Below are 21,400 nucleotides of genomic sequence, written 5' to 3'. Positions count from 1 at the left end.
TCTTGCGTACATGCTCAACATGTTGTTCCAATTTAATCTCTATATACACAAAACAGACAAACACGCAAAAACACATTTGCAATTAATGTATTTAAAAACAGTGGTGGAATGTAACTAAGTACATTATTCAAGTACTGTACTTAAGTACAAATCTGAGTTGTTTGTACTTCACTTCACTTTCTACTTCTACTCCACCACATCTCAGAGGGAAATATTGTACTTTTTCCTTCACTACATTTATCTGACAGTTTTAGTTACTAGTTACTTTATTACATTTTTACACACAAAACATATTAAGAGTTTATAAAATCTGAAGTTTTGTTATAAATTAAACTTATACAAGTATAACTGAAATGATTAGTCGATTAATCAATTAGTCGATTGACAGAACATCATTTGGTAACTATTTTGATGGTTTAAGTAATTTTTCATGTAAAAACATTTCATGGTTCCAGCTGCTCAAATGTGAAGATTTGATGCTTTTCCTTTTAACGATTTTAATAACTTTAATGTATCGTTAATAATGTTGAGGTTTGGACTGTTGGTTGGACAAAACGAGCATTGTGAAGGTGTCACTTTGGGCTCTGGGTCACTGTGACGACATTTCTCACTATTTTCAGAATTTCGATTAATGGAGACAATAATCAGCAGATTAATCCATAATGAAAATAATCACTAGTTGCAGTCCGATACAAAACAGTTCAAAATGAGCTCCACCTCATCCAACTACAACAGTAAAATCGTGCTGTTGCATTAATGCATGGGTAATAATAGGTAATAATAATCTAATGATATAATGTATAACATTAGAACATTTACAGGGACATTTTTCTGCTTTGAGTCCTTTTACGTTTTAATACTTTACGTACATTTTCCTGATTATGCTTACATACTTTTACGGAAGTAACATTTTCAATGCAGGACTTTTACTTGTAACAGAGTATTCTTACAGTGTGGTATTAATACGTTTACTGAAGTAAAGGATCTGAATACTTCCTCCACCATGGTTTAAAACATAAGCAAGCATGTCTTACCTCATCTAGCAGTGAATATTTTATAAAAGAGTTGCAGAAGACTCTTGTCTCTTAGAATGTGAAATCTTTCTCAAAACCCTCTTCAGTATTACATAGATGTATATGAGACTATAATAAAGAATTACATGAGAAGTTAAATGAGAGGAAGGTGGAGGTCAGACAGTAACGCTAATAACGTTTCTAATGTTAAATGGTGTGACAAATGGTCTTCAAACTGAACAACAAAGAATCATTTGTAAATGATCACAAACAAAAGTAAGTCAGGTGTGATGTTCAGGAATGGTTCAGCCTACACATACAGTATACCATCCCTTGGCTTAATGTAGTCACCACCATTTCCCCTGGGGACTGTGTGCTGATTAATTCGTCTGCATGAATCTTATCTGATCACCTCCAAACCTCTCAACCATGGATGCTGCTGCATTGGACCGTGAACCAGCTGCTGTCAAGGCCACACCATCAGGTACGATAGTCTTAAAGAAGTGAAAAGGAGGTGACTATTGCTGTGATCAAAGTTTATCATCTGTGTATTCATTTTAATGTACAATTTTCTGCCATGTTTTGAACAGAACAATTTTATGAAGCCCTACAAGTAGCATCACAAGAGGACGACACAATAAGATGGGGATTCTTTAATGAAGATGACAAAGAAAATACAGCCCGGATGACTGACTAAGCCTCTACCACCACATGATGTCAACATTTTGAAAGCAACCACATGCATGAGTATTGAAAATATCAACTCAAGAACAATGACAGAGGATTGTTGGGGGCTGTCATATTAAAGATCCAAGACAGAGACAGCATGACTGTCGATATGGAGCCCCTTTGTTTTACTAGGAGACTAGTTTTGCATGCATACGTGAAAAGATATATACAAAGACTTTGTTAAAAACATTCATGCCAGTTTTAGATTTCTTAGCATTGTTGGGGACACACTTACTACCAACACTAAACAGAAACCAACGGAAATTTCAAGAAACTCTCAAAGATTACAGATGATTCTATCTTTATGGCCAACGGTGCAAATGATTTGAATGATTATTATGTTAGCTGCTGTAAAATGTGGGCCAATGTTAAAAGAAAGATATTTGACTCGAACATTTGTGATTGTACATTTTAACGATATATTTGATGTGGGTTTAGCCTTACTCTTTTTCTTTTATAAAAGCATGCATTAAAGGCATTAAGCATAAAACTATTTAGGTTTGAAAATGTAATTAAACCAGTGTTCTATACACAAAATATTACATCAAAGTAACTTGCTAAATGTACTACAACAAACAGGTTAACAACACACATTTTTGTTTAACATATTGCATCTTTTCTGATCATAGTTATACATTTCTTACTATCGTTAAGCTAAATTGTCCATTTGTGTTGACAAGTTTTACAATGACTTTTTGAACGATAGACTTTCTGATGTATATACTAAATATTTGTAAATGTTGCATTACTACTGTTAAGGTATGATGATAACACAAAAGATGTATGTTTGGAACCTGTCTGGACCTTTTTTTACTACCTTCATAATTTACAGCTTGTTTTTTGATAAGTATCTCTGGTTTCAGTATTTCTCCATTCACATGCTCCAGACCTTTCTGAATGAACTCGAAAGTATAATTCATGCTTTTTTTTGGATACTCAGCCTGGAGGACATAGCATGTAGCAAGCCATACACATGCAAATACATGAGTGTGACAGGGCAGCACTCAGTTCACTGCAAGTTAACGCGATCCACTGAAAGAAAATGTCTACTCAAACTGACAGACAATTGACTTGTAGAAAATGTATTTATTTTAACATTAGCACACATTTTACTTTCTACACAGCATCGATAATGGCAGATTCATCTTTTATTTTTTATTGAGTGTTTTTTGAATTTCCACTAGTCTCTGTTCAATGTTGGGTTCTGTTCTATAAGCCAGGGAGTGTCACTTCAACAATGCCAAGAATCTTCTCAGGTTCTGTACAAATATCTAGAGTAGTGTATAAAACTCATTACTTTCATGAATGTTTTTAACAAAGTCTTTGTATATATCTTTTCACGTATGCATGCAAAACTAGTCTCCTAGTAAAACAAAGGGGCTCCATATCGACAGTCATGCTGTCTCTGTCTTGGATCTTTAATATGACAGCCCCCAACAATCCTCTGTCATTGCTCTTGAGTTGATATTTTCAATACTCATGCATGTGGTTGCTTTCAAAATGTTGACATCATGTGGTGGTAGAGGCTTAGTCAGTCATCCGGGCTGTATTTTCTTTGTCATCTTCATTAAAGAATCCCCATCTTATTGTGTCGTCCTCTTGTGATGCTACTTGTAGGGCTTCATAAAATTGTTCTGTTCAAAACATGGCAGAAAATTGTACATTAAAATGAATACACAGATGATAAACTTTGATCACAGCAATAGTCACCTCCTTTTTCACTTCTTTAAGACTATCGTACCTGATGGTGTGGCCTTGACAGCAGCTGGTTCACGGTCCAATGCAGCAGCATCCATGGTTGAGAGGTTTGGAGGTGATCAGATAAGATTCATGCAGACGAATTAATCAGCACACAGTCCCCAGGGGAAATGGTGGTGACTACATTAAGCCAAGGGATGGTATACTGTATGTGTAGGCTGAACCATTCCTGAACATCACACCTGACTTACTTTTGTTTGTGATCATTTACAAATGATTCTTTGTTGTTCAGTTTGAAGACCATTTGTCACACCATTTAACATTAGAAACGTTATTAGCGTTACTGTCTGACCTCCACCTTCCTCTCATTTAACTTCTCATGTAATTCTTTATTATAGTCTCATATACATCTATGTAATACTGAAGAGGGTTTTTGAGAAAGATTTCACATTCTAAGAGACAAGAGTCTTCTGCAACTCTTTTTATAAAATATTCACTGCTAGATGAGGTAAGACATGCTTGCTTATGTTTTAAACCATGGTGGAGGAAGTATTCAGATCCTTTACTTCAGTAAACGTATTAATACCACACTGTAAGAATACTCTGTTACAAGTAAAAGTCCTGCATTGAAAATGTTACTTCCGTAAAAGTATGTAAGCATAATCAGGAAAATGTACGTAAAGTATTAAACGTAAAAGGACTCAAAGCAGAAAAATGTCCCTGTAAATGTTCTAATGTTATACATTATATCATTAGATTATTATTACCTATTATTACCCATGCATTAATGCAACAGCACGATTTTACTGTTGTAGTTGGATGAGGTGGAGCTCATTTTGAACTGTTTTGTATCGGACTGCAACTAGTGATTATTTTCATTATGGATTAATCTGCTGATTATTGTCTCCATTAATCGAAATTCTGAAAATAGTGAGAAATGTCGTCACAGTGACCCAGAGCCCAAAGTGACACTTCTTCACAATGCTCGTTTTGTCCAACCAACAGTCCAAACCTCAACATTATTAACGATACATTAAAGTTATTAAAATCGTTAAAAGGAAAAGCATCAAATCTTCACATTTGAGCAGCTGGAACCATGAAATGTTTTTACATGAAAAATTACTTAAACCATCAAAATAGTTACCAAATGATGTTCTGTCAATCGACTAATTGATTAATCGACTAATCATTTCAGTTATACTTGTATAAGTTTAATTTATAACAAAACTTCAGATTTTATAAACTCTTAATATGTTTTGTGTGTAAAAATGTAATAAAGTAACTAGTAACTAAAACTGTCAGATAAATGTAGTGAAGGAAAAAGTACAATATTCCCTCTGAGATGTGGTGGAGTAGAAGTAGAAAGTGAAGTGAAGTACAAACAACTCAGATTTGTACTTAAGTACAGTACTTGAATAATGTACTTAGTTACATTCCACCACTGTTTTTAAATACATTAATTGCAAATGTGTTTTTGCGTGTTTGTCTGTTTTGTGTATATAGAGATTAAATTGGAACAACATGTTGAGCATGTACGCAAGAGGCCCATGAAGATGGTGAGTATATTGAAACAAGTTTGTTCTTTGGTCCATCATTCTTCTCATTTCCCCGCTTACTTGTGGTTCAGAAGAGGCTTTTGAGAAAGATCCTCTTTTTAAAAGATACATGTTTTTCAAACATGCTCATTTATGTTTAAATACATGAATTTCAAGTGAGATCTTCCAGATACTTTTATAACTTTTATTTTATATACTCAAATAATCTTATGGGGATGCCTTAATCACTCACTAAGACGATGAGACTTTATGATCTACGCCCGTTTCCCCTTGGGAACCTTCAGCACCACCCCTCCCTGTTTTACAACACACACACACACACACACACACTGAGAAATAAGTGCTGATCACAAGCCTATATTAACTGGTAATAATTAGGGGTAAAAACCTGATGAACTGCTATAATCTAACAACTGTCATACCAGTGTAAGGTTAAGACAGGCCAAATGTCCGGGAAAGGAAGAGGGATGTGTGAAGGAAGGGGACTTGGACACCCCTGTTTTTTACGACACATGCACACACATTTATGATAATTCCAGTATAGATGTCCCAAGTCTCAGTTCCCATCACAGACGTCCACAGATGTGAGCTCAACACATGAAGAGAATAAAACACCTCTGTTTGACATCCTGCATCTGACTTTGTAGAAAATACAACTTTTATTTATTTATATTTATTTGTCTATGAATATATTGCAATCCCTCACTAACATGTCGGATATGTTTTAAAACTTTAAAAATAAACTGCAGTTTTTCCCTTTACTGTCAGAATAATTTTCTAACAACATTCCTACATGCACACACATCAAGAGAGGAGAGGAGATACGCGGCGCTGCTGAGATAACTCTGCGTATCACGTGGAATAAAAAAACAATATAAAGATATGGAGGCTATAGTTTTCCCCGCTTTTCCTCTGACGGTCTGAGTAACTCTCTAGATTGAAGTCAGTCGCTTTTCAGTGAAGAAAATCGCAAAGCCCAGCGAGAAAAGACGCCAGTGTAATCATCCACACAGATGCAAAAAATAATTCATTACATTCGTTAAAACAAATGGTGATCTGAGGACATGTGGGGACATGTTTTAAAACTTAGGAAAGGACAAAAGGGCTAGATTTATTTCTTCTACTCAACACCTCTCATCCGATGCTAATCACGCCCACATGTCAGAATGTAGCCCCACTTTTCACATCCCCTCTCAGTCTGCAGCGTATCAGACCCAAATAGACCCAAATGTTATTTATCAACACCCTATCCCAGTGTATCTACTGTGGTAAAATACATGTTAAACTGTAAAACGAAAAAAGTAATACCTCCCGTGGGAAAAGGAAGAGTGAATGACCCCCCTTTACAACACAACTCACACACACACACACACACACACACACACACACACACACACACACAGACTGAAGAGGTGAAAGAAACCCACGCTGTGAGACGTGGCCGGGCATGTCCAGACATGCGTGTCACTCATGGATGCTCCTGCACCGCAGGTTACGAAAAAGGTCCCCCTTATATACAACTGAGGAGGTTTGGCTTTACAAAGACTTTACACATGACTTCAACACTGAAGACCAGGATTCATGTCTCATGAAAAAATCTGCAGAAATCATGCTGCACATATGTGTGTTTAAAGTTTAAACGTTTCATGTTTCCGTCAGTGTTTTTCATGACCATAATTTGCATGCTGCCATGTATGCCTGTTACTCCATGCTCTTTTTAGGAGATGGGCGTTCGGTTGAAAGAGAAAAAAAAAGAGAGAAGTGGGCAGAAAAAACTGACGTCCTTCATCCTATTTCACCCTTCTCTTTTATTTCTTCATCCTCTTCCTCTCATTAACAATCCATCTATCTCTGTCTCTCTGTCTCTTCACCTCTCTTTTCTCCATTCTCTGTCGCATTCTGCTGTGAGTTCTTTGCATGCCCCCTCTCCCCAATCTCCATTACTACCTACCCACCCCCATCTCCTCCCCATGTAACCTCCATTTTCTCAAGTGTCACCTTTGGCATGTCTTGCAGAAAATTTATTTGATTGGGCAGAGTGCTTGCTAGTCAATATTCCCAGCCAGAGAGGGAGAGAGAGCAGGTTTGTGGGTATAGTCTCCTGGCAGGTGCTGGGCGTCTGTCCAGATTCCCCCCTTCCCTCCCACTCATCCACCGAGTCAACATAAACCATGCAGTATTAGGTCTGTAGGATAACATATACCTCTGGATAATGTGTTTCCATGCAACTACAGTGTAGAATCTGTAATGAATTCAGACTTTTTTTAGACAGGCATTTCATCTTAATTGGGCACATCTCTTATTTGTCTGTTGTGAAAATATATTCAGAAAATGCTTCTAATAATTTGGAGTGCCACAAAGTGTGAGAACATTATAGTAATATAACATCATAGTATTCATTTAAATTAATATCAGTGCTTTTCTTTGCTTCAGATGTCACTGGCATGTGTACTTCCCTTTGTTAGTACTGTGTGTTTTTTACATGCACTGAGACAACAAAACACGTGGCATTGGTAATCATGCACTTTTATGTATTTTAAACCAGAATAGTGGTGTATTAAAAATGGCATACATCACCTTAATAGAATTTACATGATTGATCTGCACCTAATGTTCTAAATACATTATACAAATACAAACATAAATAGATATGTAGACGTGTGTGTGTGTGGGGGTGTGTGTGTTATCAGTTAATGATTATAAGCGAACAGGAGAACCCAATGCCATTTTAGTAACCCTGAGGCTGGCCAACACACACACACACACACACACACACACACACACACACACAGAAGACAGAGGAGATGGGGGGCAGTATACAGTTGTCCAGTGTGGTTGGCTGGGAGAAAGGAGCGAGGGAATGACAGCGGGAGAGAGAAATTAAAGGATACATTTGGTCTGGAAAACCTCACCTGCCTGATGTTCATAACTCAGTATAAATGTTTTTATTTTGTCAGAAGAGACCTTAAAGAGAACCTATGTATTTGTATCCTTTTTTTACGACATGACAAAAGTATGTGGACACCAAAGAAAATGATGTGGACAGCTGAACATTCCAGTCTTGTGTGATAATTTAACATGTGATTCCTAAACCATGGGCATTGATCTGCTGCTATGACAGCCTCCACTTTTTTGTTGAAGGCTTTCCACCAGATGTTGGAACCTGGCTGCAGGGCTTTGCGCCCAAACAGCCACAAGAGCATTAATGGGCCACTGATGTTGGGTGATACCCTGGCTTGCAGTTGGCATTCCAGTTCCTCCCAAAGGTGTTTGATGGGGCTGAGGTCAGGGCTCTGCAGGCCAGTTAAGTTCTTCCACACCAAAAAATCCTTTCTGTATGGAGCTGTCTTTGTGCACAGGGGCAATGACATGTTGAAACAGGAACGGGACAACACACAGGGGTGTCCACTTATCTTTGCTCATATAATGTATGTGACTAGTAATTGTGATACTTATGTGTTAATAATCTAGAAGAAAGAGTAAAGAAAAAGTCTCCATGAACATATTTTTAAAACAAAGCAAAATACTGCGGGAAAGGGAGAGAGATGGTGCTATACGAGAAAGGAAGAAAAGGACATGAAGGGAGGAAAAAAGAGAGAAAGGTAGAAAAAGTAATAGGTAGTGGCAGGGAGGAAAACAGGGAAAAGAATGGTGGCGATACTGTAGGGCAGCAAGAGATGGAGGAGAGAGGGAAAGGAAAAGAAAAGCAGTGTGAAAGAGAGAAAGAGAGAGAGATGGAGCAGGAGATGAATGAGGTGAGATGTGAGTGCTGATTTTAGAGGAATAGCTTGTACTGGCAACGGACTTCACTACAACCCACCTCGTCCCTCCCTCCCTCCCTCCCTCCCTCCCTCCCAGTGTTAGTGTGTTACTCCCCACGGCCCAGTGGTGACATGGCATTTAATAGACTCCCCGCTGTGAAACAAACTACCTCAATTAATTCCTCCGACTCTGCCCTGGCCTTTCTCTCACTTGCACACCCTCAGGGTGTGTGTGAGTGTGTGATTTAAGCTATCTTTGGTCCAGTCTTTTTGTCTCCCCACTGGCTGTATAAGCTGTATTAAAGGACAGAGCCAGTGCTGCCTGCTCCAACATGATCTACTTTTATTCATTTTCTCATTAGTTTCCTTTTCAATAGATATATTCACCCCTGTGGTCTTCCTTATGAAACCATTTTTCCAAACTCTTTCTCTCTTCCACCTGAAATATCAGCTGCATGTTATGTGTGGATCCGTGATATGTGTATGTGTGTAGTCAGTGTGTTAAGTGCCACTACCACTGCGGTGTTTCATTACAGAGAATTATGAGAGCAATCACCTCCTGGTCTCCATATCAGAAAACAACAGACCAGGCCAGATGTGTACAGGTCAGAGGAAAAATACATGCAAAGGCAACAATTTACCACACTGATAGCAGAATACCATCATACCCACACTGATGTGGACATAAAGAAGACACTGTGTACAAAATTGTACACATAAAGTAGACTTCTGTCCTCTGAAGAGTGAGCCGAGAGTTGTAGTTGTGTTTCCATTAAATTGTAAACTTTCTGAAAATTCAGCAAAATAATGTGAATTGGCGCGCTCTTTTTCATCAACAGCCTTCATGCGAATAAATTTAAGAGGATGTGAAAAGATGACATAGTTAATCAAGCAACAGTAACTCTGAAACCTCATGGTGTTTTATTGTGACTTTCCACCTAAGATGGTGTGTGCTTTTCTTTTTGTTTGTCATGAATTAATTTGTCTCCACAAATTGTTGGTTTGGTGTGTATGACTGTGTGCGTGTCACTGCATATAAAGATGAGGATGAAGAGGTGGGTATATTAAATTCAAAATATACATCCTTCTTTAGTTCACTTCAGTTTTATTTATATAGCGCCAATTCATAACAGAAGTTATCTCGGCAGTGGCAAGGAAAAGGAGGCAGAACCATACTCAGGGTGGGCGGCCATCTGCTGCTGCCGGCTGGGTTGAGAGAGAGAGAGGAAGAGGGGGAGAGGGAGCACCGGTGATAGAAAGCCAGTGAATCGGAGAAATAAAACGTTATTTTCTGATTGTTTCACAGCTGGTACGTTCTTAAGCACAAATTAACACGCCCGCACCAACGTGATCGTCCTGACACACCATTACTTAGTGCTATTGAAGAAAAACAATGAAAAACCAGGCGTCAGTTAAAATATTGATGTTGATACATTTTCAGCATCAACGTCATCGTTTACATCGACTACTTGTGGCAGCCCTAGTGAAAGTCCTGTGTTTGTGATGTAATTCACATACGTAACGTTATGTAACTTAAAACTTTAAATAAATCAACTTTGACTTTTGGTTTCACACAGGACACGAACCACAGTTCCTTGGGTGAAAGTCCTGTGTTTGTTTGACTAACCCCGATCTCCGCCTCTACGTGGACCTTCTCGCTCTTTACACTACTCCTGTCATAATTACTACAGCCACTAGAGCCGTTTTTCTGGTGAGGACGGGCTGGAATCAGAATATGGGCCGCTGTCATAGATTCCTGGCAGTTGATTCATTATTCACTGGCAGCTCCAGCATTTGTCCCTAGATGATATCATTAGAACAGTCTGATTCTGCTGTGGTAGTAAAATACTCTCTGTGGAAGTAATATATGTGACTTTTGAGTGTAAATGTCACACACTGTACTGTTACAGTGCGTATACACATGGTTTCTCTGTTATAGTAAATTCCAATGCAGAATAAACAGCATCATTGTACCTGCACAATACAGTACATGCACACATTTTAGATCTTGTTACATATAAACTATTCAATTCTAAAGGCCTGTCCCAGGTTTCATGGTGTTTCAGATCACAGTATACTGTATCCATCACCAGTTTTCGAAATACTGAGGTTATAGGCTTAATTTCCCTCTGTGCAACGTCCAGTCCTCTAAGATTTTTTTTTGATTCGCCTCCACAAAAAGTCTATTACTGAAAATGTTGTTTTATGAATAAATTTAATTGTGACATTATATTTTCTATTAATTCAATATCCCTGCATGATGAGATGGTCTAATTGCAGTTTCAAAGCACCCTCTATTCTGGCTTTATTATAAGTTATAAATACGTTTTGTCTAAAAACGCTCTATAAAATAACTTTAAGAGTTTTAGTCAGAAACATTTACCCGTCAAAACAGACCATGAGTAATTTTTGTAAAATGTGAACTCCTTCTCAGTATTTTATGTTAAAAGCCCTATATTCCCAGAAACAATACCGAAGACGTGACCTTGGTGTCCTCAAAGGTAGCTAGAGCCAGAAGACCCTTGGAGACCTTAGGTCTTGAAGTCTCCTTTTGAATTCTCCTCACTGGAGGAACTTAACAAAAAAAGTATTTATAGGTATGATAACATTTGAATCTTGTGTTACGGCGGGGGGACACAGGACACGGAAGCATCTGAATCGCTGCCCGCTTCCTTTTGGCGCCCATCTTAACCAATTGGGCTGTTCAGACAGAGCGCCACGGCAAGGAGCTCTGTCTGAACAGACAGTATCACGGCTGTTTGTGATTGTGTTTTTTAAATTACGTACTTATTTCACGTACTTGTCAGTTGTCTCAAAACAGAGAGCAAGAGAGACGAGCAGACACAGGCCTGTGTGTGTGTGTGTGTGTGTGTGTGTGTGTGTGTGCCCCTCCCCACAGATCATCACACAAGGTGATCCTTTTAATTTCATTGTTTCAGAAGAAGCAACGCCCTGCAGAAACACATAAAAAGCTTTAAGTTATAAAGATCAGCTTTTTATTGTGATTAGAAAAGAGCAGAGGAGCAGAATCGCTTGTTGACCGGCTCGCTTCTGGCGTGACCAGCCAGGCTACTGCTCGCAGGAGAAATGACCTAGTGTGGCGCTTTGTGGCGTATCCGCCTCCTGTGTGTCCCCGGCGTTATGTCATGAAATTAATAAGCAAAACAGATAACTGTCCGTTGAGCGAAACATCTCCAGTCATGTTTGATACCTGCACATTATACTTTGCTTAAGCCAACAGCGCATTTCCCCTTGTGTGTCTCTTGTGTGTCTCTGCTTCTTGTTCCTGCCTGCTCCACGCTGACGTTACTGGTTGTGCCCATTTCACCCTCCGCCTCCTCAGCGTCCTCCTGCTCTGCCTTTCATACCTGTATATATTATACTGTATATATTAAATCATATTTACAATGGCATCTCTTTCCTTGTGCATTATGTATATTCCATATCACAGTGATTTGTGTCTCTCGCGTTCTGTATACACCCGGGGTTTGAGTTGAATCTTTACCATGCACTGGGGCTCATACAGGCAAAGCCTCAATGAGCAGAACCTGTAGCTGCTGCCTAATACAACTGTGTAATCAAGATCAGATTGTTCATAACTCACCACCACCCAGCCAGGGCTGTAGCCAGGGCTTTAGTAATACTGAGGTCAGTAGTTGGGGAGCTGACGTCCACCCAGTGGCCCCCCCAGTTAGGTGTTCAGTGATGTTTTCAACAAGTTTTCTCTGCAAGTTTACTTTTCAAACTCAAACTCAGCACAACTGACTAAACTAACTACAGTAACTGAGTAGGAACTTTCTATTTTCCCAATGACTAGTACGAGCACACATAACTCTTTCCAGGACACTTCCTAGGAAAATAAGGGCCCATAAACATAGTAGTTCCATTTTATTTCCAAACATAAGGTTCTACGTGCTATTTTAAAGCCCTCTCGACACTGCTAAGAATCCAATTCTGGTATAGAAATACTGAAATCCTTACTTATTACTTTATTTTGCTGGCCTAAGAATAATCACACTTTAATTTACTAGTCTACAAATACTGGAATCAGCCATAATTGAATTTTTAATTTCTTTTATTTGTAGAATGTAAAATTTCCCAAGGTTGCTTACATTCCCAAATTCCTAGAAAAAAATAGAATATCAAAGTCATGACCAAAGTGTACCTAAGATGATGAGGATGGTGATATTTACTGGTGCAGAATTAGAGTTATAGAAATTAAGACTGCATACTGTAATGACTAGTTTACTAAATACAATATATTATATATAAAATATTTTATATTCCTTTTATTTTTGGCATCCAAACATTTTGACTGCCAGTCTGAAGTGTTTACATCACAGTCATTGTGCACAATTCACATTCGAAGTAAAAACCGTACAGAGAAAGTGTCAAACAATGTGTCACTTCCAAATGCTGACGTTATGTCATCAGCCTGTCACTCACTGACAGTTTAACTATTCTTCTACCCACGTCTCCATATATTCCCTTAGCATGGCTGATGTGTAGACTGCTGCAGCTGTAAATCAGGCAGGTCCAGTTGGGCTGACTGGCAGTATTTCTCTAGCTCTCTCCATGCAGTGATGGCTTCATTAAGGGGAAACTGCTTGCCAGTGCTAGCCTCCGGCGCTAAGCGCTAATCACACGGCTGACCTTGGCTTGATCCCGGACAGTGGACCAAACGCCACTGGGATGTGTGTGTGTGTGTGTGTGTGTGTGTGTGTGTGTGCGGGAGCCGAGGTGTGCTGTAGGAGAGGCTTGGCTGGCATGTGTATTGGCACTGAGATGAATGCATGTGGGGTGAGACGGCTGTGATGGCTGTTGGAGCCAGGGAGCTTTCATGTGTTAGTGTTAGACCAGTAAAAGTACAATAATACACTTTCTAAATTTTTCTAAACATGTTCTCTACATTTTTACATTTTCTTCACAACAGATATCCTCCATTTCCCCTTTTATTACTCTTTCTCCATCACAGTCTCTAATTGCACACAGATGAATATGCACACAACCACTTATAAATAATTATTGTGCAGGTAAACTGAAAAAACATTTGTTCCACACTTTATGACAATATCATATATTTCTTCTCTTTCAGCATGTTTTCCATCGTCAGTGAAGCTGTACAGTATGATGCTTACACTGAGTGAAATATTATTTATTTCCATGGCGATCATCAATATTGTATAATATAGGTTTTATACATCATTATATGTACATTTCTCCATATTAAATGGGGCACTTACAGTAAGTTCAGTTTTCTTGTCATAGTACCACTCAGACTGTGAACACATTTGTACGATCTCTTCTGTGTCTCTGGAGTAGCTTTATTAAGTCTGACAAAATGGTAGGGGTTAAATCAAGGTTATTTTCTAAGTTTGAGGATTGCAAATGACAGAAAGCCTGCATACACAACACAAACAGGAAGGTGGTTTGGAAGATACTGCACTGTAGTAACACTTTGTTGACTAAGACAAACTACTAACAGGAAATACATAATAAACATGTTAAGGCAGTATCTGCTGAGGTGTGTTCAGATTGAATGCAAAGTTCATTTGTATCTTTGCCTTTCTTTATTCAAGTGAATTTGTACAGTTTTTTGCAGTCCATGCTTATTCACCACCACCAATGTACTGACTGTAGAGACTTTAGCTGTAGCTAGTTAGCAATGTACAGTAAGTACCAGCTGTGTGTCTGTTTGTGTGACAACTCATCCTCTGAGTGATAAAATTAAATTTTTTTTAACAAATTTAAAATTCACGAGGATCCCCAGCTCTTTCTCTTTACTCTCCTTTCTTTGCCTCTAAACCCCTCTCCTTTTCCTCTTGATTCTGTACAAAAGTCATAATTCCTGAACATTAGCATGACATTTTCACTCAAATGAGACATTTACACAGATGTATCTTCGCCTCAATCGTGCCACCTACCTAGTGAATTTTTACCTGTTTGAGTTGCAATTACATTCTATACAATCTCGTTGCCTCAAAATTTGCTTCACATCCAGTCTGAACACACCTTCAGTGTGTATGCATATGCAGCCTATGCAACTCTGATTGATGCCAAACATTAAATTCATTTTTGAACAGCTTTTAGATTGCCTTTACCATTTGGACTCAGCCATGACAGGTTTTGTGAAAGATGTGTTAACTACATTCTGTTTTTGACATTTTATTTGCCTCATATGTCATCGATTCAGTTTGGAAAAAGCAGCAGAGGCAAACCTTGCCTATTTGGTGCAATATAACTCCCACTGATTGACTTATTGATGAGGTAAATGCTCTGGGAGAATTGTGAAGATAATAGTTATTATGAGAAAGGAGTCGTTTCCATTTACTTGCGGCCAGTTGGCCTGCCATCAAGAGAAACTTATGAAGATGAGAGGCACCTCCTGCAGGGAAGGGGTGACTCAATTTATCAGTGATTTGCAAAAACCATTACAACCATTGTGAGGAAAGGAACTGAGTTCTTCCTGACTTTTAACAAGGATTCCCTCCTTCCTCTTCTTCCTCCTCCTCCTCAGCTGCTGTTTGAGTCTCTATCTCTTTTAAACAGTCCCCTTCTCCTGCACTCCACCTCCCGCATCCGTCCATCACCTCACCTCCTCTTCCTGAAACATTATCACCCTTTTGAGGTCTACCACCCACCCTTCACCCACTGCCACTCACACTGAGCTTAATACACACACACACACACGCAGCAAGGCCCTGACCAACGACTTATTCTGTGATTTTGGTATGCGAACTGGTTAAACTCTGGATAGAAAAGCATTGTGTGCAGTTCAGTACAGTTCCTGGAACTGTTCCTTTAATTCTGAAGCACCAAGCCTAAACCAGCCCTAGTGAAAAAATCTGAATTTACAAAAATGTCCCTTGCTTATACAACTGGAACTGGCTTTCAAGAGATATCTTGTAAGTGCAAACACACACACACACACACACACACACACACACACACAGACATGGCTGTTGTTGTCTCATTGGGCCCGCTGAAAGAGAGATACCTTAACACTCAGCAGCCACAAATGAATAGGGTCAATCCTCCCTCCTCCTCAACCTCCCTCTTTCTCCTCCACTTGAAGTCAAGTGGCATTTCCATTTTAAAATTGCTTCCCAGCCCTTTGTGAATGAATCGAATTAGACTGGAAAGCACTGATTGATTCTTTGTGAACACAATGGTTTTCATGGTGTAGACCTGCTGGCCTCCTTTCTCTCCATCGCCTATTGAATTCAGTCAGTGTGCCCATTAAAGTGGTTTCACAGAGGCTGAATGAAAGGAGGAGAGTGTAAATAAGTGAGTGTATGTGTGTAACAGCCAATCCACACTGACATCATTTTTAAAGCATTTTAATCTTCTGTCAGTTGTCTGTCTCAGAGCAGATACACTTCCATTCCTACAAAGGTGTCCACCACAACTCTGTGAGATGTCAGTGTGTCTGTTATTATATGCTCGGTGTTTTTTTTAACTGTTGTTTGCTTACTAAAGCATAAAGCACATAGCCAGCCACTCACAATCACACAAATCCCCCACTTTATACATGTAGTGAACTTTTGAACTATATGTGCTATGACCTGTCAAGAAGCTTTACTTAAGTTTTACTTTGAGCAGATAAAGATTTAGTCTTTTGACCAAAATGTATATTAGTTTTAGTGACATTTTAGTAATTTCATTATTGTTAGTTTTAGTCTTGTTGTATTCAGTGAAAACTAAAGACGTATTAGTCTAGTTTTCATCAGAGGCATTTTTGTCTAATTTTTGATTTTTATGTCTTCTAAATATTCTGAGGCTACAGCTGTCATTATCTTTGTTCTGTACAGTTACCATGGTTACAGGTGTTGTTTTCACCTATCTATCTATCAGTGGAAAAGGTACTGTTTACCTGTTAATAGCAGACTATTTACTAGTTCCCACAGAGCCGGTCACTCACCGTCATTCCTGCGCTCTCCACTGCAGAGCAGCATGATCATTGAGAAGTTGGATTCACTCACCTGTTCACTAAAATACTCACTGACTAATGTCAGATAACATGAATGCAAAACTGTTCCTTAAGTGAACATCTGACAATAATCTTGCACTCAACCCTACAAATGGCCTATAAACACGAAAAACTGTTGACTGAAGGTAATGTTAACATTACACCCACATACTGTATAGCTCTTGATAATGGTATGTTAACATTAGCTTCTATAAATGTCACGGCACGCTGACATTTATAGAAGGAATTTGTGGTTTTTCCCATCTCTTTTGTTATTGCTTCTTGTGTAATTTTTAATGGGATTATGGATGCCTTTAGTCCATTAACACAATTCACATTCACAATTGAGAATGACTTCCGGATGGGAGCCGAAACGTCTTGATTCTGAAAACAGTGTCCAGATGACTACGACTGAAACCTTTTCTACGATAGTTTAGTCCATAAATCACAACTTTTTTTCTTCTAAGAACTGGTATCGTTAGCTGACATGGTTGGCAGAAACATAACAGTACTGAAATGCTAGATGTTTATTAGTGTAACAAGTCAAGCAGCTAAATCAACTTCAGAAGAGGAGTATGCTTTTTTTGGCCAGGGGAGGAGACTATTTTACCAATCAGGAATTACAATGTGTGATTTTCTGGGTTCATGGAGGTCATTTAATAGGTCTGCATTATAGCTAATTGTTTCATTCATCTGTTTTTCACATTATCATTTAGTTATTATTTGTTGACAAAAATGTCAATATATTTCATCATAATTTTGTTAATGAGATTACCACTACTGTGGAAACCTCTAACATCTACTAATTGAGTTGTTTTGGTGGGGAAGACAGTTCAACCTGCCTCTGTCCTATAAGCAACAAGGGCAGCTACAGGTGGAGCTTATTGATCTGCTGTCATCACATGACCTACTGTATGGACGTCGGTCACATGATGGTCGTATATTGTGTTATGTATGTGTTAGAGAGTGAAGGAGCAAAGAAGTGTAAGATTATCTTTTCTGTTTTTTACACACATTCTCAGTCACACACTATTAGTTATTTAACCACACACACTCATTCAGTCACTCATTCACACACCTATTTAAGACAGACTGTCGTCATCTGATGAAGCCCACATACAACACGGGGTACACTCTGGACTTAATCATTCAATTAGAATTTGGACAAGCAGTCAGTGCCTCCATATCAGGTGTAGGTTTTTGTTGTCCCTGTGTCCACTTACAATCAGTTCAAATAGCATGACACAATTTGATCCTATTAACCATAAAAACTTGGAGGACATTATACAACATCTGAAATCCCCCTCCTGCTGCCTTGCTATTCTGCCAACAGGCTTTTTCAAAAATGTTTCTGATTGCATGGCCTCAGATCTTCTACAAATTGTCAACATGTCTCTTCCCACAGGCCCTGAAAACTGCCTTTATCAAGCCACTCTTAAAAAAGAACAATCTAGACACATCACTAATGAAAAATTATAGGCCCATATCAAACATTTTTAAGTAAAATCATTGAAAAAGCTGTTTTTCAACAGCTGAACACCTTCTTGGCATTAAACAACTGTTTTGATGTCTTCCAGTCAGGTTTTCAACCACACCGGAACACTGAGACTGATCTTGTTAAGGTATTCAATGACATCCACTTAAACACAGACAGTGGCAGAATTTCAGTCTTGGTATTATTGGATCTCAATGCTGCAATCAACACAGTCGACCACAACATATTACTAGACCGACTGGAAAACTGGGTGGGAAAAATTATATGTGGAGTTCCCCAAAGCTCCATTCTGGGACCTCTTCTGTTTAACTTCTACATGCGCCCACTGGCTCAGATTATGGAAAACAACAAAATATGTTACCATAATTATGCAGACTAAATGGACTGTACTTGTATAGCGCCTTTCTAGTCTTCCGACTACTCAAAGCGCTTCACGCTTCATATCACATTCACCCCATACACTGATGGCAAGTGCCAACTGCTCATCAGTTGAAAGAAACTAACTAAGCATTCACACACACTCACACACCGAAGACACAGCCCTCAGGAGCTATTTGGGGTTCAGTGTCTTGCCCAAGGACAATTCAACATGTGGGCTGGGGGAAGCCACCACTAAGCCACAGCCACCCGTGTCACAAATCATATCACCAGGAGGCTATGGTCCAGTGCAAGCAGACTACAAGGTGGACTACTCAAAGCGCTTTATGTGCTGATGATACTTATAACTAATACTACTGATAATACTAATAAATGAGAGTGATGATAATAATAACCCACTGAGGCAGTTTTATAATTGGTATGTGAAAGCTGGCAGTAACAAGAATGAAAAGGTGGTGCTAATTAAAACTAATGAGTGTGTAGGTCGTCCCTCTACTAGCCATCTCAGCTACTGATAACATTAACCGCATCACAAACAGAAGTTTATCTGTAGCATTTCCGAGAGTAAGGAAATGTGTCTGCTAAAGAATTAGAATTGGTTATAGAAGCCCCTTCATGAAATTAGATACTATGTGCATAAAAAATAACAAGCTTAAACATGACATTTCTTATCAATAATAATTATTATTGAATATATTTCATGAAGGCAGCAAGAGACATTGTATTATTCAGCAGGACTCAAGTACTGAAACATAAAAAAAATATAATATTCACTCTAATATTTTAAAATATTCCTACAATAATGTATGTATCGCTGATCGTCATCAGTATCATTATGCCCTGTGACGTTATTACTTAATCCCAGTTTTAATTCACCATACGGTAACTGTGGTGTTGTAGCCATTAAATACTCACTTTATTATATTTTTAAAATATAATATCAGTGTAATTTTATGGGGACTGCCTGTGTATCGGTCTGAAACAGCATTTCACATGTCATGAATTCACATATCAGCATATGTGATTTTCCAACATCTCACAAGTGAAATATCATACATCCCACGCAAAAACATGGATTTCACACATGGTTTGTAATGGATCAGTTTTAATTCAAAATAGTTTGAAAAATAATCAGAATATACTGTGTAATTTTCTCATCACTAATTGATACTTTCACTAAAATTCATATTGAAAAAAGAACAGTAAATACATAAAAATTAACAAAGCATTAAAAAATGTCAAACGTTTTTTCACACTTGATAAATATTGCCACCTGAAAGAGAGTGAGTTAAACAAGGTGATTTACAGTTTTTAAAAGATGATACAGATGAACGCAGCCTTAGCTGAAAAGGAAAAGGTAGTTGTATAATGGTTTGCCATTAAAGCAACTAAAGCTAGAAAAGTGTGTGTGTGTGTGTGGGTGTGGGTGTATGTGTGTGTGTCAAGATTGCCATGGTAAAGAAACAGATAGCGATGGGTGGTTACTTGTATTTAGAAGGCCATAAAGATTAGTTTTGCCTGGAGTGTATTTCTCGCGCTCTGTTTTTTTTATTTGTCACACCATAAAAATAAAGTCAATTTTCCACATCAGGGAGCTTAAGGGCTGACAAATGTTACAGAGAGGGAGTGACAGAGGAGGAAACCAACCAGAGAGGCTTCACACTGTGTGTGTGTGTGTGTGTGTGTGTGTGTGTGTGTGTGTGTGTGTGTGTGTTAAAGCTCAGGAGCATCGATGCATAAGAGACAGTCTACCTGGACATTCAGCATATGTGTAATTATGGTCACACTCGTGTCCACTGTGTGCATATATGTAGTTTGTTTTGTATTTGTGCATCTTGTGTTTATGTATAATACGGTTTGTGTACTGAATAAGTACCACCACTTACTAGCTGATATTTGATCTACTTGACCTTTGACCTGAGAGGAACAGCTCAGAATGTTCCCATTTGGACCATCAGAGGGTTCAGAGAATTGAACACTGTAATAGGTCTTTCAAATGACAGGCGTCACTTTTCAATAAGAAAATGAAAGCGGTAATGCTGCTGCAAGGTTCTTGCACCGGTCTACACACATGTGTAAATCAAGACAATTATGTAATTGCAACTGGTGTGCTGACACAGCATGTGCCTCTCCAAATTTGAAACATGGTGATCTGGGGCTGTGGAGATGGAAATGTAGTTTGGCATGGGAACCATGCTGACCTCCTTCAACTTTTTCATACTGGTCAGGCTTTAAATTGTGAAAACAAGTCTATGTGTATGTACAGGGAATGTCACAAACAACAAACAAATTATCACTCAACTTGACCCTGTGCTAAGAAAGCTGTAAGACAATAATGTACTGTAGCTCTATTACATGCATTTCTCCTATGTAGAGAAAGTAAACCTGTCCTGTTTTGTTTGACTTTTTCAATATTTAATAAAGACCACTATATTTCCTTTAAAGGTGCGACATGTTAAGATTCTGAAGCATTTTACGTATACATTTTGTGTAATAATCCCTTTTAATTGCCAATTTGTCAATGGGTTGTAATGTAACTTTAAATATGACTTTCTAGGTTGCTTATAACAGCCTGTGGACTGATTTCTATGTAAAGGACTCAGGTCAGTTTTTCCGGAAAAATCCAAATGATGTAACGTTTATGCGCACTCCTGAGTGCCTTCTCTCTCCGCTTCCCCACAGTGCCAACAGTGTGTGACTGTGACACAATGGAGTCCGCTAACGTCAACAAATGACCGGCACCCACTACAACACAGAGTCCAACACAAAGTCCAAAGTCAAAGCTAACATTACTGCAAAGC

The 21,400-nt window shown here is 38.6% G+C and overlaps 1 protein-coding gene across 12 annotated transcripts in view; it reads left to right on the top strand.

The window, feature by feature from the left end:
• The window catches only part of rbfox3a (RNA binding fox-1 homolog 3a), an 869,263-nt gene that overhangs the window by 713,443 nt on the left and 134,420 nt on the right, over nucleotides 1–21,400 (top strand). Inside the window, exon 1 of one of the 12 annotated variants that reach the window (XM_044178311.1) lies at nucleotides 4,975–4,996. The exons of the other annotated variants lie outside the window; for them this stretch is intronic. Within the exon in view, the coding sequence (XP_044034246.1) occupies nucleotides 4,988–4,996 (9 nt within the window). The 5' untranslated portion in view covers nucleotides 4,975–4,987. Of the gene's footprint in view, nucleotides 1–4,974; nucleotides 4,997–21,400 lie in introns of those variants that run through there. 12 annotated transcript variants of the gene reach the window in all.

The sequence above is a fragment of the Siniperca chuatsi genome, linkage group LG20 (assembly GCF_020085105.1).
Source record: "Siniperca chuatsi isolate FFG_IHB_CAS linkage group LG20, ASM2008510v1, whole genome shotgun sequence".
NCBI lineage: Eukaryota > Metazoa > Chordata > Actinopteri > Centrarchiformes > Sinipercidae > Siniperca > Siniperca chuatsi.
Note: the sequence above shows the minus strand (reverse complement) of the source record. Positions and strands in the feature narration are given on the sequence as shown.